Source organism: Ceratosolen solmsi, unplaced genomic scaffold, assembly GCF_000503995.2.
Source record: "Ceratosolen solmsi marchali unplaced genomic scaffold, CerSol_1.0 scaffold1, whole genome shotgun sequence".
Lineage (NCBI taxonomy): Eukaryota > Metazoa > Arthropoda > Insecta > Hymenoptera > Agaonidae > Ceratosolen > Ceratosolen solmsi.
Genome location: NW_011948415.1, coordinates 14,136,801 through 14,154,181, shown reverse-complemented (window position 1 = coordinate 14,154,181; position 17,381 = coordinate 14,136,801). Strand labels below are relative to the sequence as shown.

Here is a 17,381-nt window from a genome sequence, read left to right as displayed (position 1 = left end):
TCGTTTAGAAAATAGTCGATCTCACTTGAATTTGATCAATAAAAATAATAAAGTATAACGATATAATTGGCAAGAAACTTTAAAAATGTCTTTGCAATATTCGGGTGAAACGCTTAAGGCCTTCGGCTTGTGTCGAAAATTTCGAATCGGCAAAATATAATCTAACGATGAATTTAAAATGAGAATAGTAAAGTAACAGTGTAATTTAAATCATGAAAATTTATTAATTTTTCTTTTTTTCTTGATTTTGGACTTTTTATAAAATCTATTCTACGACATAATCGATGATTTTTATATTAATATACTTTAATTTTATTATCATGCTTCTATACGCATGTGCTCGCACATCTCCATCTACCTTTTTTGAAATTCACAATCCCTCGATCTTTTTATAAGCTCTATAGTCGTATTATATACTTACCATTGCAGCAACGATTAAGCAATTAATAAAACATCAAAGTCGCAATTTAAAAAAGCCACTATCGTGAAAACAAGAGAATTAATTTACAAGTCGTCGCGTACATTATAACCTGTACTAGTCGATTTAAAGTGTTGGGCTAATCTCACTGCTTAAGTCAATTTTTTATTTTCCCTTCTATATTCATTTAATTTGTTGGAATTAAAAATAAGTGAGTACCTGTTATCGCGCGGAAAGAATATTAGAACTGCGAAATATGACGATATCGGAACACAGGACATCCAATCGCTCCAGCCTCTTTTCACTGCCTGTGTCTCCGCTTTTTATCATCCCAATTGTTAAATGTCCTGTGTATTTGATTTGAGAAGAATATTTAATGGAGGTTATGTTGTTGCATAGCCAAGAAAAAGTCCCAAATGAAGAAGTACAATGTTAGTTAGAACTTTTTCATATCAATGGATTTTAATATTCGTGTTAATTGTAATTATATTTTATGAAAATACACGTTTAAATTATTTGGAAGATAGTAGTAAGAAATTAAGTTAGTATATCTTATTACTTCTCTTATGACATTTCAATTTTTTAAATGCAATTTTCCTCAAGCATGTATATATGAATATAATTTATTTTGATTAAATGTTTTCTAGGAGACACTCTTTTGAAAGTTAAGACTGAAACAAAAAGTGATCCTTTACCTCGACATCAACTTCGGATGCAATCAAATAATGATAATTATGTTGTGATATATAATAGAGTTCCAAAAACAGGTTCAACTAGCTTTGTAGGCGTTGTGTATGACTTGTGTAAAAAAAATAAATATCATACGCTGCACATAAACATAACAAATAATATGCACACACTTACACTACCTAATCAAGTAGGTTTTTAATTATTACAATATAAACGTACATCGTTTTCATGGTAACCATGTTATGTGTAACTACAATAATTAAAAGAAATTTTATTCGTCGATTCTTTTAGATACAATTTATTCGTAACATAAGTCAATGGGATTCTATTAAACCAGCATTTTACCATGGACACATGGCTTTTTTAGACTTTAAAAAGTTTGTATCTTCATAAAAGAATCATTGTTTTCATTAAAAATCATAATATATAAATACTAAATACTTTTAGATTTGGCCTTGATATTAGTCCATTGTATATAAATTTATTACGTAAACCATTAGATAGGTTTATTTCATACTACTATTTTTTAAGATACGGAGATAATTTTAGACCACATTTAATTAGAAGGAAACATGGGGATACAAAGACTTTTGACGAATGTATTAATGCAGAACAAGCAGATTGTGATCCTAATAATATGTGGCTTCAGATTCCTTTCCTGTGTGGGCACGATCCAGCTTGCTGGTAAGAAAAATGTCCCATCGCTGGACAAAATGATATAGATACTACAAAATAAATTCTAAATAAACTTATCGTTTATATATTACATATCTTACTAAAAAGAAATATAATAATAATTACTTATATTTTCAATATAAAATCTATTTCTATTCTTAATTATAATAATTAATTTTGTATATATTTATATGTACCGATTGTGTTTCCTTAAGTACTAAGCTTATAATTATATATTATTGTTATTACATATACGTCTTACACATAATCGTAAATATATATTATTATTATTATTATTATTATTCTATTTCTTTCTTCAGGGAAGTGGGTAATGAATGGGCTCTAGAAGAGGCAAAACGTAACTTACAACAGCACTATCTTCTGGTAGGAGTTACCGAAGAATTATCGGATTTTATATTAACTCTTCAGAATATCTTACCACGTTTTTTCAAAGGTGCTCATAATATTTTCATTCATAGTAAGTAATTAAAAAATTCATCCACCATTCAATAAAATTCATATCCTTTATAATTTTAATTTATATATTATAGATAATAAATCTCATTTGCGGCAAACAACACAAAAGATCGATCCACTTCCAGAAACAATTAAGAAAATTCAAAAAACAGTAGTGTGGAAAATGGAGAATAATCTTTATAATTATGCTCTATCTCAATTTCATGCTGTAAAAAAACGTCTTATTAATGCTTCCACCCAAGATGCCAGCCAACGTTTTTTTTATGAAAAAATAAGACCTAAGTAGACTAATTTTAAATCGATTAAGTTTTATACGTTTTATTCGCGTATAAATTAAGACTTATAAACGAGTAGCACATAATTTTCAAATGTGTTTTTAACAAATATTTTTTTATTTGTGATTGACATATGTGTCGAACATGTATATATAAAGTGATTATCAAATTTTAATGTATATGGTAATGTTTTACTTAATTTTATGTACAGAATACTAAAAAATGTATTTTTACAAATTAGTACGATGTGATACTGCAATGTACAGCTATAGTATAATTCGGAAATTGTTCATTACATCATAACATGCATACTTTTAAAAGTATCATCATTTTAAGTCGATACATTTTAGTTCTAATTATCACAAGGTTTTATGGCAAACATGTATACAGGGTATAGTCCATCTGGCATATGGTACTGCCTCTCTTCTTTTATGCACTTAAACCCTGACTTTTCAAATATTGTTAATAAATCGGAATGAGGACGAGTAATCGATGAATCTTCTTTATCAACTTCAACCACGTTAGAACTTGTAACATTTTCTTTAACAACTAGTAGGCCGGTACTTTTTAATGCTTGTCTATGTAAAAGTATATTATTTATTACTATACTATTTAAATTTATTTTAAATAATAAAAGTGTTTATACATTATTTTAAAAACTTACTTGCAGTTTTGAAAAAATTTAATGAGATCGTTGTTATTTAAATGACCTAAGACCCATTGACACCATATGACATCGTATTTTCCTGGTTCTGGACAAAAATCTTGCAAACCTTTGTAAAATATTTAAAAATTTTTTTTATTTTATACAAATATTATTCAATAATACTTAAGACTAAAACGTTTTTGCATCTTAATTTTGTATGAAATTAGATTTTACTAAATACCAAACTACTCTAATAAAAATTTAACATTTATGGAATTGGATAAATTTTTTACATTGCTAAAAAATAATAAAGGAAATAATTTTCTTATACTTTTAATTTTTATATTAAATTATAATTTTTGTTCTATATAGATTAGCTACATTAACAATTATTAGGAAGTAGTCAAGTACCTTTACAGTTTAGTATATTTAATAATCGATTATAGTTGGATATATTTTATTCCAAAACAATTGCCAAACTGAAATATAAGCAAAGTATTTATGTAATAGACTTAATTATTTAATTTATTCAATGACTCTGATTATTTAACATAATTTAATCATGAGTACTTTTTAAGAATTTATAATTAGCTATAGCACTAATTTAGTAATAAATCAGTGAGTCATAAAAATAAAAAAATTAATTAATAATTACAAATTTATGCTTATATTATAAACTATGAAAATCTCTGAAAGGAATACATCAATAGGCATAAATTCCTTACCTATGGAATAAAATTGTCCAACCCTGTGTAAAGAATTTTTTAAATATAATTTAGCTTGTTCTAAAAATTTTGGATTCTGTTCAACTAGATCAACTGTTTTAAAATATTTTGTAAGTAAATTTCCAGTTATCCTGCCAATCCCAGCACCACAATCTAAAGCGTAATTTCTTCCTGGTAATAAACCTGGGAACTAAATTAGTGAATTAAATAAATACAATAATAATCAATATTTTCATACTGAAAATTTTCAATGTTTACAACTCGTCACGATGATGTACCTGAAAAAGTGATTTCAAAAATTGCTTAGATCCAATAATATCTGTTTGTGAAATAAATCCAAATCCCCCTAACATTCCATCTACTGTTGCTGGTATTTTCTCCCAATATTTTGCTGCATCTTCATAAAATTCTTTCTGTTGTAGAATAAATTGCGATTCACAGACTTGTTGCTCCATTTTTCAAAAGGTCTCATAAAATACCAACAATTATAAATATTAATAATAATAATATAAATAAAAGTATCTAAATATCTATAAAAATTTAATGACTTGAGGTAAATTAAATTATATTAATTAATCCACATCGATCGTTCACATGGTTTTCCATAAAATTTATAGACAAAATATATAATTCAATACAATATTATCGTACTCTTATCTCGGCTCATTATCACACATGTGCAATACATTTAATACCCCCCCCCTCCCCCCCCCCCCCCCCCCCATGACACATGTCCGGTGCTCCCCACCATTTCGCAAAGAAATTTAACCTGGTTCAGTTCGAACTAATATCCATTTCTTATATACATTCGTTTCAACTTTTTATGCTTGCGTATGTAAATGCGTCATTATGTTTATCTCTGTCTAAGCACTAAAAATAACAGCTGATTGTATATTAAAGCAAAATCAAATTTTTTTGTAGCCAATGTTCAACCACATTTTGTAAAGATTGTATTTGTCAAGGGTAAAAAATGTCAGGACCAGATTTACCAGAAACTCCAGTACTTTTAAAAAGTATACAGCCTTTTTTAAAAACTGCTAGCGAACATGATAAACGAGATCCAATTATTAGTTATTGGTGTGAGTATTTAATTAAAACAAAAATTTTTAATTTCGATGTTTAAATTTTTTTACAAATTACTTTCAAATATAGACTATTTTATTCCGTGATTTCGTATATTACAATGACAATGCTTAAAAAATATATTTTATTTTCATTTTAGGTAGACTGTATGCGTTACAAGTTGGCCTTAAGTTATCTACTAAGACCAGCGAAGAAACGAATTTTCTTTTGAAATTAATGGACTGGTTAGAAGTTACAAAGAAATTATATCATGAAAATGAGGCTATTACAAATGATGTTGCGGCTCAAGCACATATAGAAAATTGGGCACTGAAACTCTTTCTTTACGCAGACAAAAATGATCGAGCATCTAATTTTGGAAAGAATGTAATTCAAAGCTTTTATACCGCAGGCCTTTTGTACGACGTTCTTACAACATTTGGTGATTTGAGCGAAGAGGCTGGACAAAACAGAAAATATGCGAAATGGAAAGCTGCTTACATTCATAACTGTTTAAAAAATGGAGAAACACCAATACCAGGACCTATCAAAGATGGAAATAACGATTCAAATGAAAACGATGACAGTCTTTTAGGTAAATTGAAAACCATAATTTTAATAATTTACCACAATAATTTGAATGAATTATACGATGGATTTCAATAATTGTATAAGTAATATTTTCCAATCATTACTTTATTAATTAGTATTACAATCTAAAATTCTTTATGATGTTTTAAATTACTATTTTATATATAATATTAAATGTTGTTTTATAATTTTTTTAAGAAGGTATTCTGGCATAATGGTTAAATAAATCAAGTTTTATGTATTTTGCGGAGGTTTATTGTATTTAAAATAGCGCTGCGAAAGAATTTTTAATGGATCATTAAGATAAGCAATATTGTATGCTTATCTTGTAAACTTTATACTCTAATTATTAAAGAACTTTCATATATTTATTTAAGCAGTAATGTACCCATCTAAGAAAATCTGAAGGAATGTTAAAAAATTATGTATCGAAGAGAAAAAGAAAATATCCGATACCTTTCATTACACAAATTTGACAGAGTCAAAATTTACGATGCAGTTATTGCAAATAGAAAGGACAGTTAGTTTTCACTTATTAGATCCTTAGTACTAAATTATTAATCCTTAGCGGTAGAGCTCATTCATTCATATGTCACAATTACTTATGTATTAAAAAAACTATTTGAGAGTAGAGAGTCTAAATAAATAACCTTGTATGAGTTTTTCCTCTCCAAAAAAAACTTCCATTCAAGAGTAATTATTCAAAAATACCAGTTATGCTCGATACCCTCTTAAAAATGTATCACATTATGATAAAAAAATATAAATTGCTATGTATTTTTTATTTAAACAGCTGAAAATGATGATAAAGGGGATAATGAAAAGAGTGAGGATAATGGGGATAATGAAAAGAATGATGATAATGGGGATAATGAAAAAAATGAAGAATTACTTTCTGGTAATATTAAATAAGTAATATATAAATTTCAGGCTTAATAACATACGTGTAGAGCTTTCTTAAGTTTACAAAACGCCCATCATGCTTTAATAGTAACATATTGTCGTAAACCACAAATTGCTAATCATTTATCATACAAGTTGATATACGATATATTTTCTTAAGCATTTGATTTATTATTATTTAGAATTTAAAGTACAGCCTACGCCTGCACAGCCTATGGCACCTACAGTTCCAATGCAACCATTGCTTGGAATTAATTCAAAGCCACTTATAAATATCGGTTCATTCGACTTCCCTTCAGTACCAGGTATGTAAGAATTATAATGTTTGTATGAATATTGTATTTCAAATTTATCTTGACTTTTAAAAGAATAATTAATTTTACTGGACCTATTTATATATGAATATACTAAATACTTAAATTAATAAATTAATTTGTTTGAAAATTAAGTATTTTAGATTTAATACATTAAATGGCCAAAAATTCCAATAATTATAAGTTAATGCAGCTGGTGAAAGTAATGAACGCAAATTGTATTTATAATAATGGTAAATAATCGATACTTTAAGAATTTAATGTTATTTTTCTTAATTGTAAGAAATATTTATTTTTCATGTCAATGAAAAGAACATTTCATTAAATTGATATCACCCGTAATTAATAAATTCTAAATAAATAATTAATATTCTAAATAGTATTAAAGACACCAAACATATATGTTTGAGTTGATTATTATAATCCATATTCTTATTAGAATTAATAAGATTATTTGAAATTTATTTATATTCACTCATTTGAAAACTTGGTAGTCATTGCGAATGACTTTTATTTAAATTTATGAAGCTGATCGTAAAAGAATCAATGAATTAAAAATTTTAAATAATTGCGAGACGATTAATGTATTTAAGAATATACTTAAATACATTCGTTAGTTTAAAAAAAAAAAAATTACTATTGAAAATGTTATATTTTAAACAGCGAAAAACGATGATAATGAAGATGATGACAAAGATGAAGAGACTGGTAATTGCGACAAATTTTTAAAAATTTTATTCATCAAAGTTATACATCAAAATTTATAAATTCTAATGACCATCATCAAAGTCGTTAATTTCTATATCATTAATATGCAAACACAATCATATTTTTCAATTTCTACAATATAATATTATTATAGAGCGCTATTTTTACAAAATATATTTTTTTACAAACAGAACCACATCCATATAATCCAGCACCAACACCAACAGATCCAGGAACTAATTACAAAATCTCTTATGAAGATAAAACTTCCTCTTCTAAATCTGAAGGTAGACTCATTGTTATAATAATTTTACTCGAAATTATTATTTTATTTCATTTCATACTTACAATTTATTCATTGTTTCAGAAAATGTTGAATTAAGTATCGAACAGTCAGGAAAAGCGCAAAAGTATATAAAATGGGCTGGTAGTGCTTTAAATTATGATGATGTGCCTACTGCAATATTAAATTTAAGAAAAGCCCTGCATCTTCTTACAACCGGAGAAGATCCTGTTTGAATATATTTATAATAATTAAAAATACTAACTTAAATAATAGGCGCTTGAATAATTTGAAACTAAATGAAAAAAAAGGAGAAAAACAAAACAAAATTTATTTTATTTGCTTGTACAAATTTTGGTCTTATAATTTCTTATAATTGTCTTATAAAATCATAACGTATATTTTTAATGAAATATAAATGATAATTTCGTTCTATTATAATTGAAATGCTTTCTAGGCTATTTGTAAATAATACATAGATATCTAATCAATTAGTAAGCGTATATACTTAAGAGAAAATTCATGATTTTATATAAATGTTTGCATTCATTTTGTATTAGATAAATAAGTAACGAATAATAAATATGTTTAAATTCTTTATTTAATTAACACATACAATCTGAAATTTTTTGTAAATAAACATCATATTTAAAAAAATTTTTATTTTAATGTTATAAACCACAATACAAATGGTTCATATTTCTTAAAATTTCATTTGATATATAAAATAATAATATCAATGTCGAAAAATTTTATATATTAAGGCTTTTATTTTCTATACACACAAAACGTTATTAAATTAAGCCTTCGAGGTGCACACGTATTTGGTTACTAATTTATCTTGCTATACGTATATAATTTAAAGCATAAGCATAGGATGTATTTGTTTTATAAAATAAAACCGACTTCCCATCGACTATTATTAAAAGTATGATCATTTATCGAACTAAATTTATTTTAAAAATGTAGAAAGAGTAACGTGCAATTTAAATATTTCTATTAAACAAATTTAATTATATTTATCTACTTGACTTATCTATGACACATTGTGCATTGTTACTATTAATTATTTTCTTTATTTATACAGATGTGCATTATAAATTCCTGTTTTTTTTTTGTTTTTTTTTTTGAGTTACTTAAATGTAAAAATTACATTAGCGCCTAATTGAACATTATACGAAACAAAATATATTTACCTTATTTTTTATTATTATAAATTAGTGGAAACGTCTCTTTAATGTATTATTCGACAAAGCTTCTATTATTGTTATATTATCGACAATTACAACACTAACCATACAAATTCAAATTTTAATATGAAATATTAAATTTGAAAATTATCCTTATGCTCTATTAAAGGATGCGCATGCGTCTTCACACGAATGCAACTCGACAATCGTATATATTCTGGTAAATTTCGCAGCACACTCGTAAAAGGAAGATCAATATACATTTTTTTGGTTGAAGTCGCAACAAATAAATGTCTTTGACTAGATTGATTTCGAATTTAATTCATTTTATAAATACTCGTTTATAAAAAGCCTACAATTAACTCGGTTCATCGATCGCTTATTAAGAAGTCGTATTGCTAATCGTACGAATGTATAATAATGAAGTTTCCTATTTCAATTTTTCCATAGACAAGGCTTTTACTAATTAAATGACTAAGTTGCTTCTCTCGTTTTTACTTTTTAAGTGCTTTTTTTATGAGCTGTCATTACAAAAGTATCACTTTTAACGCACTTTTATATAGTTCACTCGTTAAATGGGCTTAAGAGCATCATTATTATTATTTTATTTTTTATTTTTTCTTGTCACCCTAAGGTAACAACAGCTTCAGTCTTGCTTTTTCGCTTTGTCGTCTACTCCATTAGCTGTTGTAATTAGATCATTTTTGCGTCTTAGCTGCCAATCTATTACCAAACGGCCGGTTAACATGAAAAAAAATACCTGAAATAATAAAAAAACGTTTATGAATTGCGATACGTGAAACATTGTAAACACGTGAAAATTGAGGCGCATTAATAAAGTGAAGATTTTCATTTCATAAATTTGCATTAATAGAACGAATTGCTGAAATCTTTTAGATCAGTAATTTTAATCGTTCGTTTTAATAATGCAACATTGAAATTTTGTAAAATATACTTAGTATATTCTTCTAATAATGCTTACCAGTGCAGGTGCAATTTTCTCAAATTTATTGTTAACCATATAATGAGAGTAAACAGCCATTAGCATAAGAAAAAGGAGAACCCCGTTGCAGGCATTCTTGATTTTATCTAAAAAAACAAAGAGAGAGAGAGAGAGAGAGAGAGAGAAAAGAGAAAAAATTTTTATTTTTAAATAGATAGCAATCACAGTTGCATGAATTTAAAATTAAAAAAAATGATAGTTAAAATTAATAATTTCGAAGAAAGTATGAATTATTGCAATTGATTATTTAAATTATACAATTGATTATTGAAAATTCTCTTTTACGTATTAAAGACTCCGCCTACACATAGTTTGTCACACCGTTTAAGTAGAAAGGATTTATTCCGATCAGCCGTCCACAAACGGTACCAGCTACAGTTTATAAAAGATTCGACTATTATCTCTTAAAATCTCACTTAATTTCCGTCGGTTAATCAATGATTAAACAACATTAAAAATCACACGGGAATCGCTCTAGTGAAATTGAACCGGATAAAAGATTTTTTTATACAAGCAATTATACTAAAGATCATCGCGCCTCCCCTTACTTATTACGCCGTTTTCACTCGTAATATTAATTGGAGGCAATCACAACTAGATACTTTAGCTAGAAAAACCAAAAATCCAATAGAGTTTATTGCTCGGGACCTCGCATCACCCTTGGCAATTATTGCCATTGGATACGAGAAAAAAGTCTAGAAGCATAATAAAGAGAAGCGCGCGCGCGCGATTAGGCTCGATGGCTCGTTGGCTCGATATAAGTAGCGGAACTGCAAACCAAAGTGCCCGACGACATTATTCATGGAGCTTCGATGATTAACTCGTTTGCGGTTAACGAAGTGCACGGACTGCGCAGCCCCTGGCGAAAGTGTCGCCCGAGAAACGAGCCACACGGCTGTAAAGTCTTGGCAAAGCATTTATTTAAAGAAGTGGCGAGTTAACGCTCGACCGGCCAAGAACCCGCGCGGGACATCCCGAGCCCTCGGAAGCTCGACGCGAGTCCCGAGGTGAGCTCGGCCACGGCTATTTTCCACGATATTTTCTACGATATTATCTATAGCTGTCAAGGTGCTTACGTACAGTTAGGTATCAGGGCCATGGCCAGCCCGCAGACAATCTCCAATGCGCCAACGACCCGTCTGTACCACTTGCTCGGCACCTTGAAGTCCAGGGTGCCAGCCAGTGGGAAGACCTTGGCGTACTTTACGTAGTCCTTTCTCTGCGAAAGGAAGCGGTCGGAGAGCATTAGCTAACGATGGCCGACGCCAAGCCAGGGACGAGGAGGCGGAAATTAAGGAGGCCGATCCATCCGAAGTGGGAATCTGGATGAGGGCCAAGTTATTGGGCGTAGGACACGCTGTTAGTCGCGAGCGCAGCAATGACAGGCAGAAATAGCTTCTGCCGTGCATCGAGAGAGACAATTTTATCCGCGCTATCGTTAGGCCAAGAGGTACAAGGTGCCCACTAGCTTCCTGTCTCAAGGGAATATCCAAATCCTACTCGACTGATTTATCAATTGAAATAACCAGCGCTTAACTAATCTTTTAGAAAATGCAGCGATTCAGAAGCACATTGAATGGATTAAGGCCTAAGATTTGTGTCGAAAAAGCCTTGTTTCAGGCTCTCATTGCGATATTACATTGGGTCGATCGTCAATTAGGTACCATAAGGTTTTTCACTTGTAATTACGTGCTCTTAGGAACGAATATGTACTTTTGAAAAGACAACTTTTTATTACCATTACTCTTATTACTATTACCATTACTACTTTAATAATAATAATTTTCATCATCATTACGAAGAGTACGATAATTATTTATCATTTGTGATAATGCAATAGTTCAATATTTTATCTGGAGTTTTTCTTTCGCTTTTCCTGGATTACCATATTTTATGTAAATGCATACATTTATAGAGTTGCCGTGTCTTATAGGTATGCATTTTTCGTACCAAACAGAGATTTTGATTCTAAAATTAAAGTTAGATTTAATTTAGTACAAAACCGCTAAATTTAGTACAAAAATATTTATCTTACATTTCTACATGCAAACTTTATTACTTGTATATGTATAATATTACAAAATATGTGAGAAAACATCCGATTAATTATTTCTAAAAATACAACTACGATTCTTCCATTCTTTCTAAACGGAACGAATAATAAATTTTTCCACGTAATAGTATGAATAAAATTCGATTCAAGATATTTAATCGTACATTGCCTCTTTTTCATATAAATATTAGAAATTTCATTTTCCAAAATTGATATAAAAATAGTATTTATGTTTTTACAGATACCGATTAAAAAAAAAAAAAAAAAAAAGTAAAATAATTTTTATACTAAACAAGTAAGTCAATTTATGATTATACTTGTTTTATGATATGTAGCTGATTGAATAACAGTAAAATATTACATGAGATAATATTACATTAACAATAGATATTCTTATAATAGAAAAATTTTGTACTATCAATCTAATTATTTTCAGCTTTAATTTTAATGTTAATATTCGAAACAAATTAGAAGACTTTAAAATAATTATCGATTATTTCCGATCATGTTATAAAATCCTATATAATCCATTATTTCATAAATAAAATATGTAATTTAGTAATGAACTCATTTTAAGTAACGATCACTATATCGTGTATATTTTTACAATAAATAAGTATTTAATATAATAATAAGTTTTTATATACATATATAATTAATATTTTATCATAACATTAATATTTATATTAATCTAAATTGGTAATGAACGTGTGACAGATGTCGTAATTGCATTAAATCATCATATACATGTGGCTTTTCTTTCCAAGAATGCAAAACTATTTTTACAATATTTACAAATTTAAATTCACATTGTTTATTTTCAATATTTTTGTTTTTTAACAAAATAGCATTTCAAAAATTTTATACTATTTAAAAATTAATTTAGATATTCGAGTAATTATTTAACATGCTGGCACATCTTTCTGATTCGTTATTTAAAAAATATTTTGTTTCGTTTATTAATGATCCTGCAACTAAATTACAATCTGCAATCACGAATCGATTTTTAAATGTTAAACATCATTTAATATAATGATCGATATCTCTTCAAATAAGACCTTCTTTCACGATTGACAATCTTTGTAATTACTATTATTTACTTTAAACAAAATCTTTCCAGTCGCTACATCAACCAGAATTTTCATATTATTTTATCGATGCAATATGGTCCTCGATAAAGTTATAATAAAAATTTCAAAGTAAAGAGACGTTCGTCAGAATACGTGATATCGATCAACTAAAAACAACATCGCGGAACATATTTGCTTGTGTAACGTAAAAAGACTTGTGGAAAGTCGCGCTGACGTGTGCGTGTTTCCGACAAAAAGCGCAATCGACTGTAAGGAGACAATTTTCTATCCCTCTTTCATACTTTTTCAAGTTGACACGATGGAAAATAAGCACGAGGAGAGCATCACTCGTATTTTAAAATTGTCTTTTATTTGTATATACTGTCGATCTTCCCACGCTATAAACCAAATACGCCAGAGAGTTACATAATTAATTCTAGCATGTGTAAGTTCTTTGATTTTTTAATTTTCGACACGTACATTCGGAGCCAAACTTTGCATATTTAATCTACAAATTTTACATTTTCTAAATGACAAACGTAAAAGACTTAACATAATGTATAAATATGTTTATTCCAAGAAACATTATTGCAGCTTTTCGTTATTATTTTATTGTAATAATATATTTCAATACTTTATATATATTTCAACTAATTATTTTCAACTTCTAAAGAATATTCGTTAATTTTAAGCATTACATTACGTATTATGTATTTATTAATTTTTTCTTTAATTATATATATATATATATTGCATTTGAAAAAGTGTCTATTGATAAATTTACTTTTATTCACGTCATCAAAAATTGTATTTATTTAATAAAGTATTTTCGAATGAAATACGAAAATTGTTGATTAAAATAGTTATCCTTTCAATGATTTAATATCGAATTTACTAGATAGGATTATTCTAAGGAATAAATTTATGTTAAATTTATTATTTTTAATTCGATAATTTAAATAAGTAATTAATCAAATGATTGAGAAAAGTCCAATACTTATGGTAGATAGATGCATAGGCGAATAAATGAGTAGATATGAACTACTACTACTACTACTACTACTACTACTACTTCTACTATTATTACTGATGCTGCTGCTGCTGCCGCTACTGATACTTCTACTGTTAATAACAAGAATAATAACAATAATAATAATAATAATAATAATAATAACAACAACAACAACAATAACAACAACGACGACGACGACGACGACGACGACTATAACAATAAAAATAACGACAACAATAGTAATAATAATAATAACAAAATAGTAGTAGTAGTAGTAGTAATAATAATAATAATAATGATAATAATATCAACAATTAACGTTTATGTAGGCATTGTCAGGGGTGCGTGGGGATAAACAATATTCAAATTTATATTTTGTATAATCGTCCAAAGCCCATTCCTTAACACATATAAATAGGTGTTTGTACATACATCTGCCCGTGCATTGAAAAATGGTACGTATAACGAAATTACATAATCCGTTACTTCTTATATTAAGGGTTACGCCGACAATTATATCAAAGATTTGACAATTAAGGTAACTGAAATGCAGTACTATTGTATCGCGTGTCCAGTTGGGCAAACTGAAATTATAACGAGACAATCATTCATTATTATACGACTAATATATTTATCGAATTATAAATATTGTTATATTATAAGTAATTTGTAGTATTTAAAGCAATGACGAAATATTCTTTTAGAATGTCAAATATATAATCAGCTATTTCGATATTTTATAATTTGTATGCGTTACAATCGATTCAATTAATTTTTTAAGCACCATAATAAGAAAATTGCACGTCAAATTGATTGTCCCATGAAAGAAATAAAAACAAAAAATATCTGTCTTTGGGTAGCCATGAGCAAAGTGGAAATTTTTGCTTTTATTAAAACTTTGTATTTCAATAACCATTTCTTCTTGATGCCTACACTTTATCATTATGCGCAAATATTAGTTTAAGATAATTGTGGATCTTGTCAACAACAATATAAACATCGATGGAGCTTTACAGCTAAAATTTGTACTCTAATTTCGTCAAAGCAGAGAGTGATAAAAAGAAAAATCGTAAAAACGTTGTCGAATCGCGAATAGTCGAATAGTCGGTTACGAGCAACTGACTTTTCTAATCAGTATTTTTTAAAATTAGACTTCAAAATAAGTATCGGTCTGTTATTCGAGCGCTAAAAATAATGATCGAGCAAGTATTTTTAAAGTGATATGGTACTGACAAATTCATTTTAAGAATCGAGTGCTGCTTGTTTTCGAAACCGAGCATAGGCGTCGAACAAATACAATTGACAAAGCAAAAACGGTGTCGGGGCAAGGGGGTGGCCGATAGGAATGGGATTCAGGGGGAAATGGGGTGGCGTGGTGTTTCTTGCTCGTGTGCGCGCGTTTCCGTGTGTTGGGAGAGGGCGACGTGGATGACGATTTCACGGGTAGGGGGGAGGGGGGTCGCGATGTGCAGGGGGGGGGGGGGGGGGGGGGGGGGGGGGGGTAGGAGGGGATTTGAGGGCGGGCTGGAGGAAGAAAGGATAAGGGACGTTATGTGATAAATAAGCTAGGGGCAAGTAAAGCAAAGTTCTCCGATCTGAACTCACTAGGTCCTTGTGCAGGTCCTTGCTTATATGGGAAGTCAACTTCATAGTGCCGACGAAGACGAAAAAGATGCCCAGCAGGATGGAGAGCGACTTGAGCACGAGGGAGCCCATCTTCGCGGCCTTAGTCCTTTTCCCTCACCTCGTAGCGCGCGATTGTGCCGAGAGGCGACACAAGAGGACGGAGGATGCGAGGAAAGTAAGAAGCTCAAGAAGCCGTAGCGTCCTCTATTTGCCTGGCCACTGTCAACGAGGGGACACCGAAGAGCTGAGTTATTAGCACTAGCACCATCGGCTCGGTTAAACACAAAGTCAAACGCACCAGCCAAGCATTGTCCTCGTTTGCCTACTACGATGACAACACTCGAGGACACGGCCACAACGCCAATGACAATGACAACGGCAACGTCGACGGCGACGGCGACCACGACGACGACGACAACGTCAGCGATAGCGACGGTATCGACGACGACGACGACGACGACGACGACGACGACGACGACGACGACGACGACGACGACGACGACGACGACGACGACGACGACGACGACGACGACGACGACGACGACGACGACGACGACGACGACGACGACGACGACGACGACGACGACGACGACGACGACGACGACGACGACGACGACGACGACGACGACGACGACGACGACGACGACGACGACGACGACGACGACGACGACGACGACGACGACGACGACGACGACGACGACGACGACGACGACGACGACGACGACGACGACGACGACGACGACGACGACGACGACGACGACGACGACGACGACGACGACGACGACGACGACGACGACGACGACGACGACGACGACGACGACGACGACGACGACGACGACGACGACGACGACGACGACGACGACGACGACGACGACGACGACGACGACGACGACGACGACGACGACGACGACGACGACGACGACGACGACGACGACGACGACGACGACGACGACGACGACGACGACGACGACGACGACGACGACGACGACGACGACGACGACAACGAAGACGAAGTCATCGACGACGAACACAACAACGATGACGACGGCACGTCACCACCACCACGATATTCGGCTCGCATCCTCACGTCACCTCTTCTCTCTCGGGAGTTTCATCCAACGTCACCAAGGAGGAAGTCGGCTCGCTAGCCACACTTCTCTCCTCCTTCTTGCCAAAAGAGCCGACCAACTCGCAGAGATTAAAGGATACTCGCAGCTTCCTCCCCGTCACCGTGACGCTTTTAACGGGGGATGCCACGAGCGCGGCGCCAACCGCAAGATAAAGACAAAAAGTATCCCCGGATCGCGACTCGCTCGCCTGTTTTTAGATCAAACACTCCTCTCCCTCTCCCTCGACATCTATCTTGTCCCGAGTGCGATTTTTCGCGAGACTACTAACTCTGAAGCACGACGGCCTCTCCCTCGCTTCGAGCCGTTGCTGTTCTTTGCCACCCCTACCCCTGCCCCGCTCACACGACTCTCGTCGGGGAAAATCGTTACTGCACGCGCCTCGTCGTCCCCCGCTCGCGACAGCTGTTCCCAGCTCCCATCCGTGTTTACATTCCCGTGATACGTGCGCGCGCGCGTCTATCCGCCCCCGGAGTTGGATGCGGTTGGCCTCCCGGCCGCTTAGCGCTCTCCTTTCGCCGCGCCTAGTACTT

At 31.7% G+C, this 17,381-nt stretch overlaps 4 protein-coding genes across 5 annotated transcripts; 2 read left to right on the top strand and 2 right to left on the bottom strand.

The window, feature by feature from the left end:
• The first annotated feature begins 390 nt into the window (after positions 1–390).
• LOC105368956 (heparin sulfate O-sulfotransferase) lies at positions 391–2,673 on the top strand. Its single transcript, XM_011508149.1, has 6 exons — positions 391–959; positions 1,066–1,295; positions 1,400–1,485; positions 1,556–1,792; positions 2,104–2,261; positions 2,335–2,673. Exons 1-6 carry the CDS (start codon positions 848–850, stop codon positions 2,544–2,546), a joined length of 1,035 nt encoding a protein of 344 aa, XP_011506451.1. The 5' UTR covers positions 391–847; the 3' UTR covers positions 2,547–2,673.
• Positions 2,674–2,721: 48 nt separating this feature from the next.
• Positions 2,722–4,583, bottom strand: Ntmt (N-terminal methyltransferase). The gene is made up of 4 exons (XM_011508148.1): positions 4,185–4,583; positions 3,907–4,096; positions 3,200–3,308; positions 2,722–3,113 (listed from the first exon to the last, which is right to left on the bottom strand). The coding sequence occupies exons 1-4, from the start codon at positions 4,359–4,361 to the stop codon at positions 2,888–2,890; spliced, it is 702 nt and encodes a 233-aa protein (XP_011506450.1). The 5' UTR covers positions 4,362–4,583; the 3' UTR covers positions 2,722–2,887.
• Positions 4,584–4,704: 121 nt separating this feature from the next.
• Positions 4,705–8,062, top strand: Vta1 (vesicle trafficking 1). Its single transcript, XM_011508146.1, has 5 exons — positions 4,705–4,985; positions 5,129–5,563; positions 6,645–6,767; positions 7,676–7,771; positions 7,852–8,062. The coding sequence occupies exons 1-5, from the start codon at positions 4,877–4,879 to the stop codon at positions 8,001–8,003; spliced, it is 915 nt and encodes a 304-aa protein (XP_011506448.1). The 5' UTR covers positions 4,705–4,876; the 3' UTR covers positions 8,004–8,062.
• Positions 8,063–9,161: 1,099 nt separating this feature from the next.
• On the bottom strand, positions 9,162–16,112 carry LOC105368953 (transmembrane protein 35). Of its 2 annotated transcripts, XM_011508145.1 has the most exons (5): positions 16,020–16,112; positions 15,701–15,940; positions 11,041–11,179; positions 9,940–10,046; positions 9,162–9,717 (listed from the first exon to the last, which is right to left on the bottom strand). In XM_011508145.1, the coding sequence occupies exons 2-5, from the start codon at positions 15,809–15,811 to the stop codon at positions 9,604–9,606; spliced, it is 471 nt and encodes a 156-aa protein (XP_011506447.1). In that variant the 5' UTR covers positions 15,812–15,940; positions 16,020–16,112; the 3' UTR covers positions 9,162–9,603. The 2 variants fall into 2 exon arrangements, with proteins under 2 accessions (XP_011506447.1, XP_011506446.1); XM_011508144.1 differs by having other exon boundaries at positions 15,701–16,112.
• Positions 16,113–17,381: the final 1,269 nt, after the last annotated feature.

Coding starts and splice junctions, on each gene's coding strand:
- Ntmt (XM_011508148.1), bottom strand. CDS start 4,361: ATGGAGCAACAAGTCTGTGAATCGCAATTTATTCTACAACAGAAAGAA. Junction 4,097..4,184: donor TTTTGAAATCACTTTTTCAG/GTACATCATCGT, acceptor TCACTAATTTAG/TTCCCAGGTTTATTACCAGG. Junction 3,309..3,906: donor TGGACAATTTTATTCCATAG/GTAAGGAATTTA, acceptor TATTTTACAAAG/GTTTGCAAGATTTTTGTCCA.
- Vta1 (XM_011508146.1), top strand. CDS start 4,877: ATGTCAGGACCAGATTTACCAGAAACTCCAGTACTTTTAAAAAGTATA. Junction 4,986..5,128: donor TCCAATTATTAGTTATTGGT/GTGAGTATTTAA, acceptor TTTTCATTTTAG/GTAGACTGTATGCGTTACAA. Junction 7,772..7,851: donor TTCCTCTTCTAAATCTGAAG/GTAGACTCATTG, acceptor TCATTGTTTCAG/AAAATGTTGAATTAAGTATC.
- LOC105368953 (XM_011508144.1), bottom strand. CDS start 15,811: ATGGGCTCCCTCGTGCTCAAGTCGCTCTCCATCCTGCTGGGCATCTTT. Junction 11,180..15,700: donor AGGACCTGCACAAGGACCTA/GTGAGTTCAGAT, acceptor TTCCTTTCGCAG/AGAAAGGACTACGTAAAGTA. Junction 9,718..9,939: donor AGAAAATTGCACCTGCACTG/GTAAGCATTATT, acceptor TTATTATTTCAG/GTATTTTTTTTCATGTTAAC.
- LOC105368956 (XM_011508149.1), top strand. CDS start 848: ATGTTAGTTAGAACTTTTTCATATCAATGGATTTTAATATTCGTGTTA. Junction 1,486..1,555: donor GCTTTTTTAGACTTTAAAAA/GTTTGTATCTTC, acceptor AAATACTTTTAG/ATTTGGCCTTGATATTAGTC. Junction 1,793..2,103: donor GGGCACGATCCAGCTTGCTG/GTAAGAAAAATG, acceptor TTCTTTCTTCAG/GGAAGTGGGTAATGAATGGG.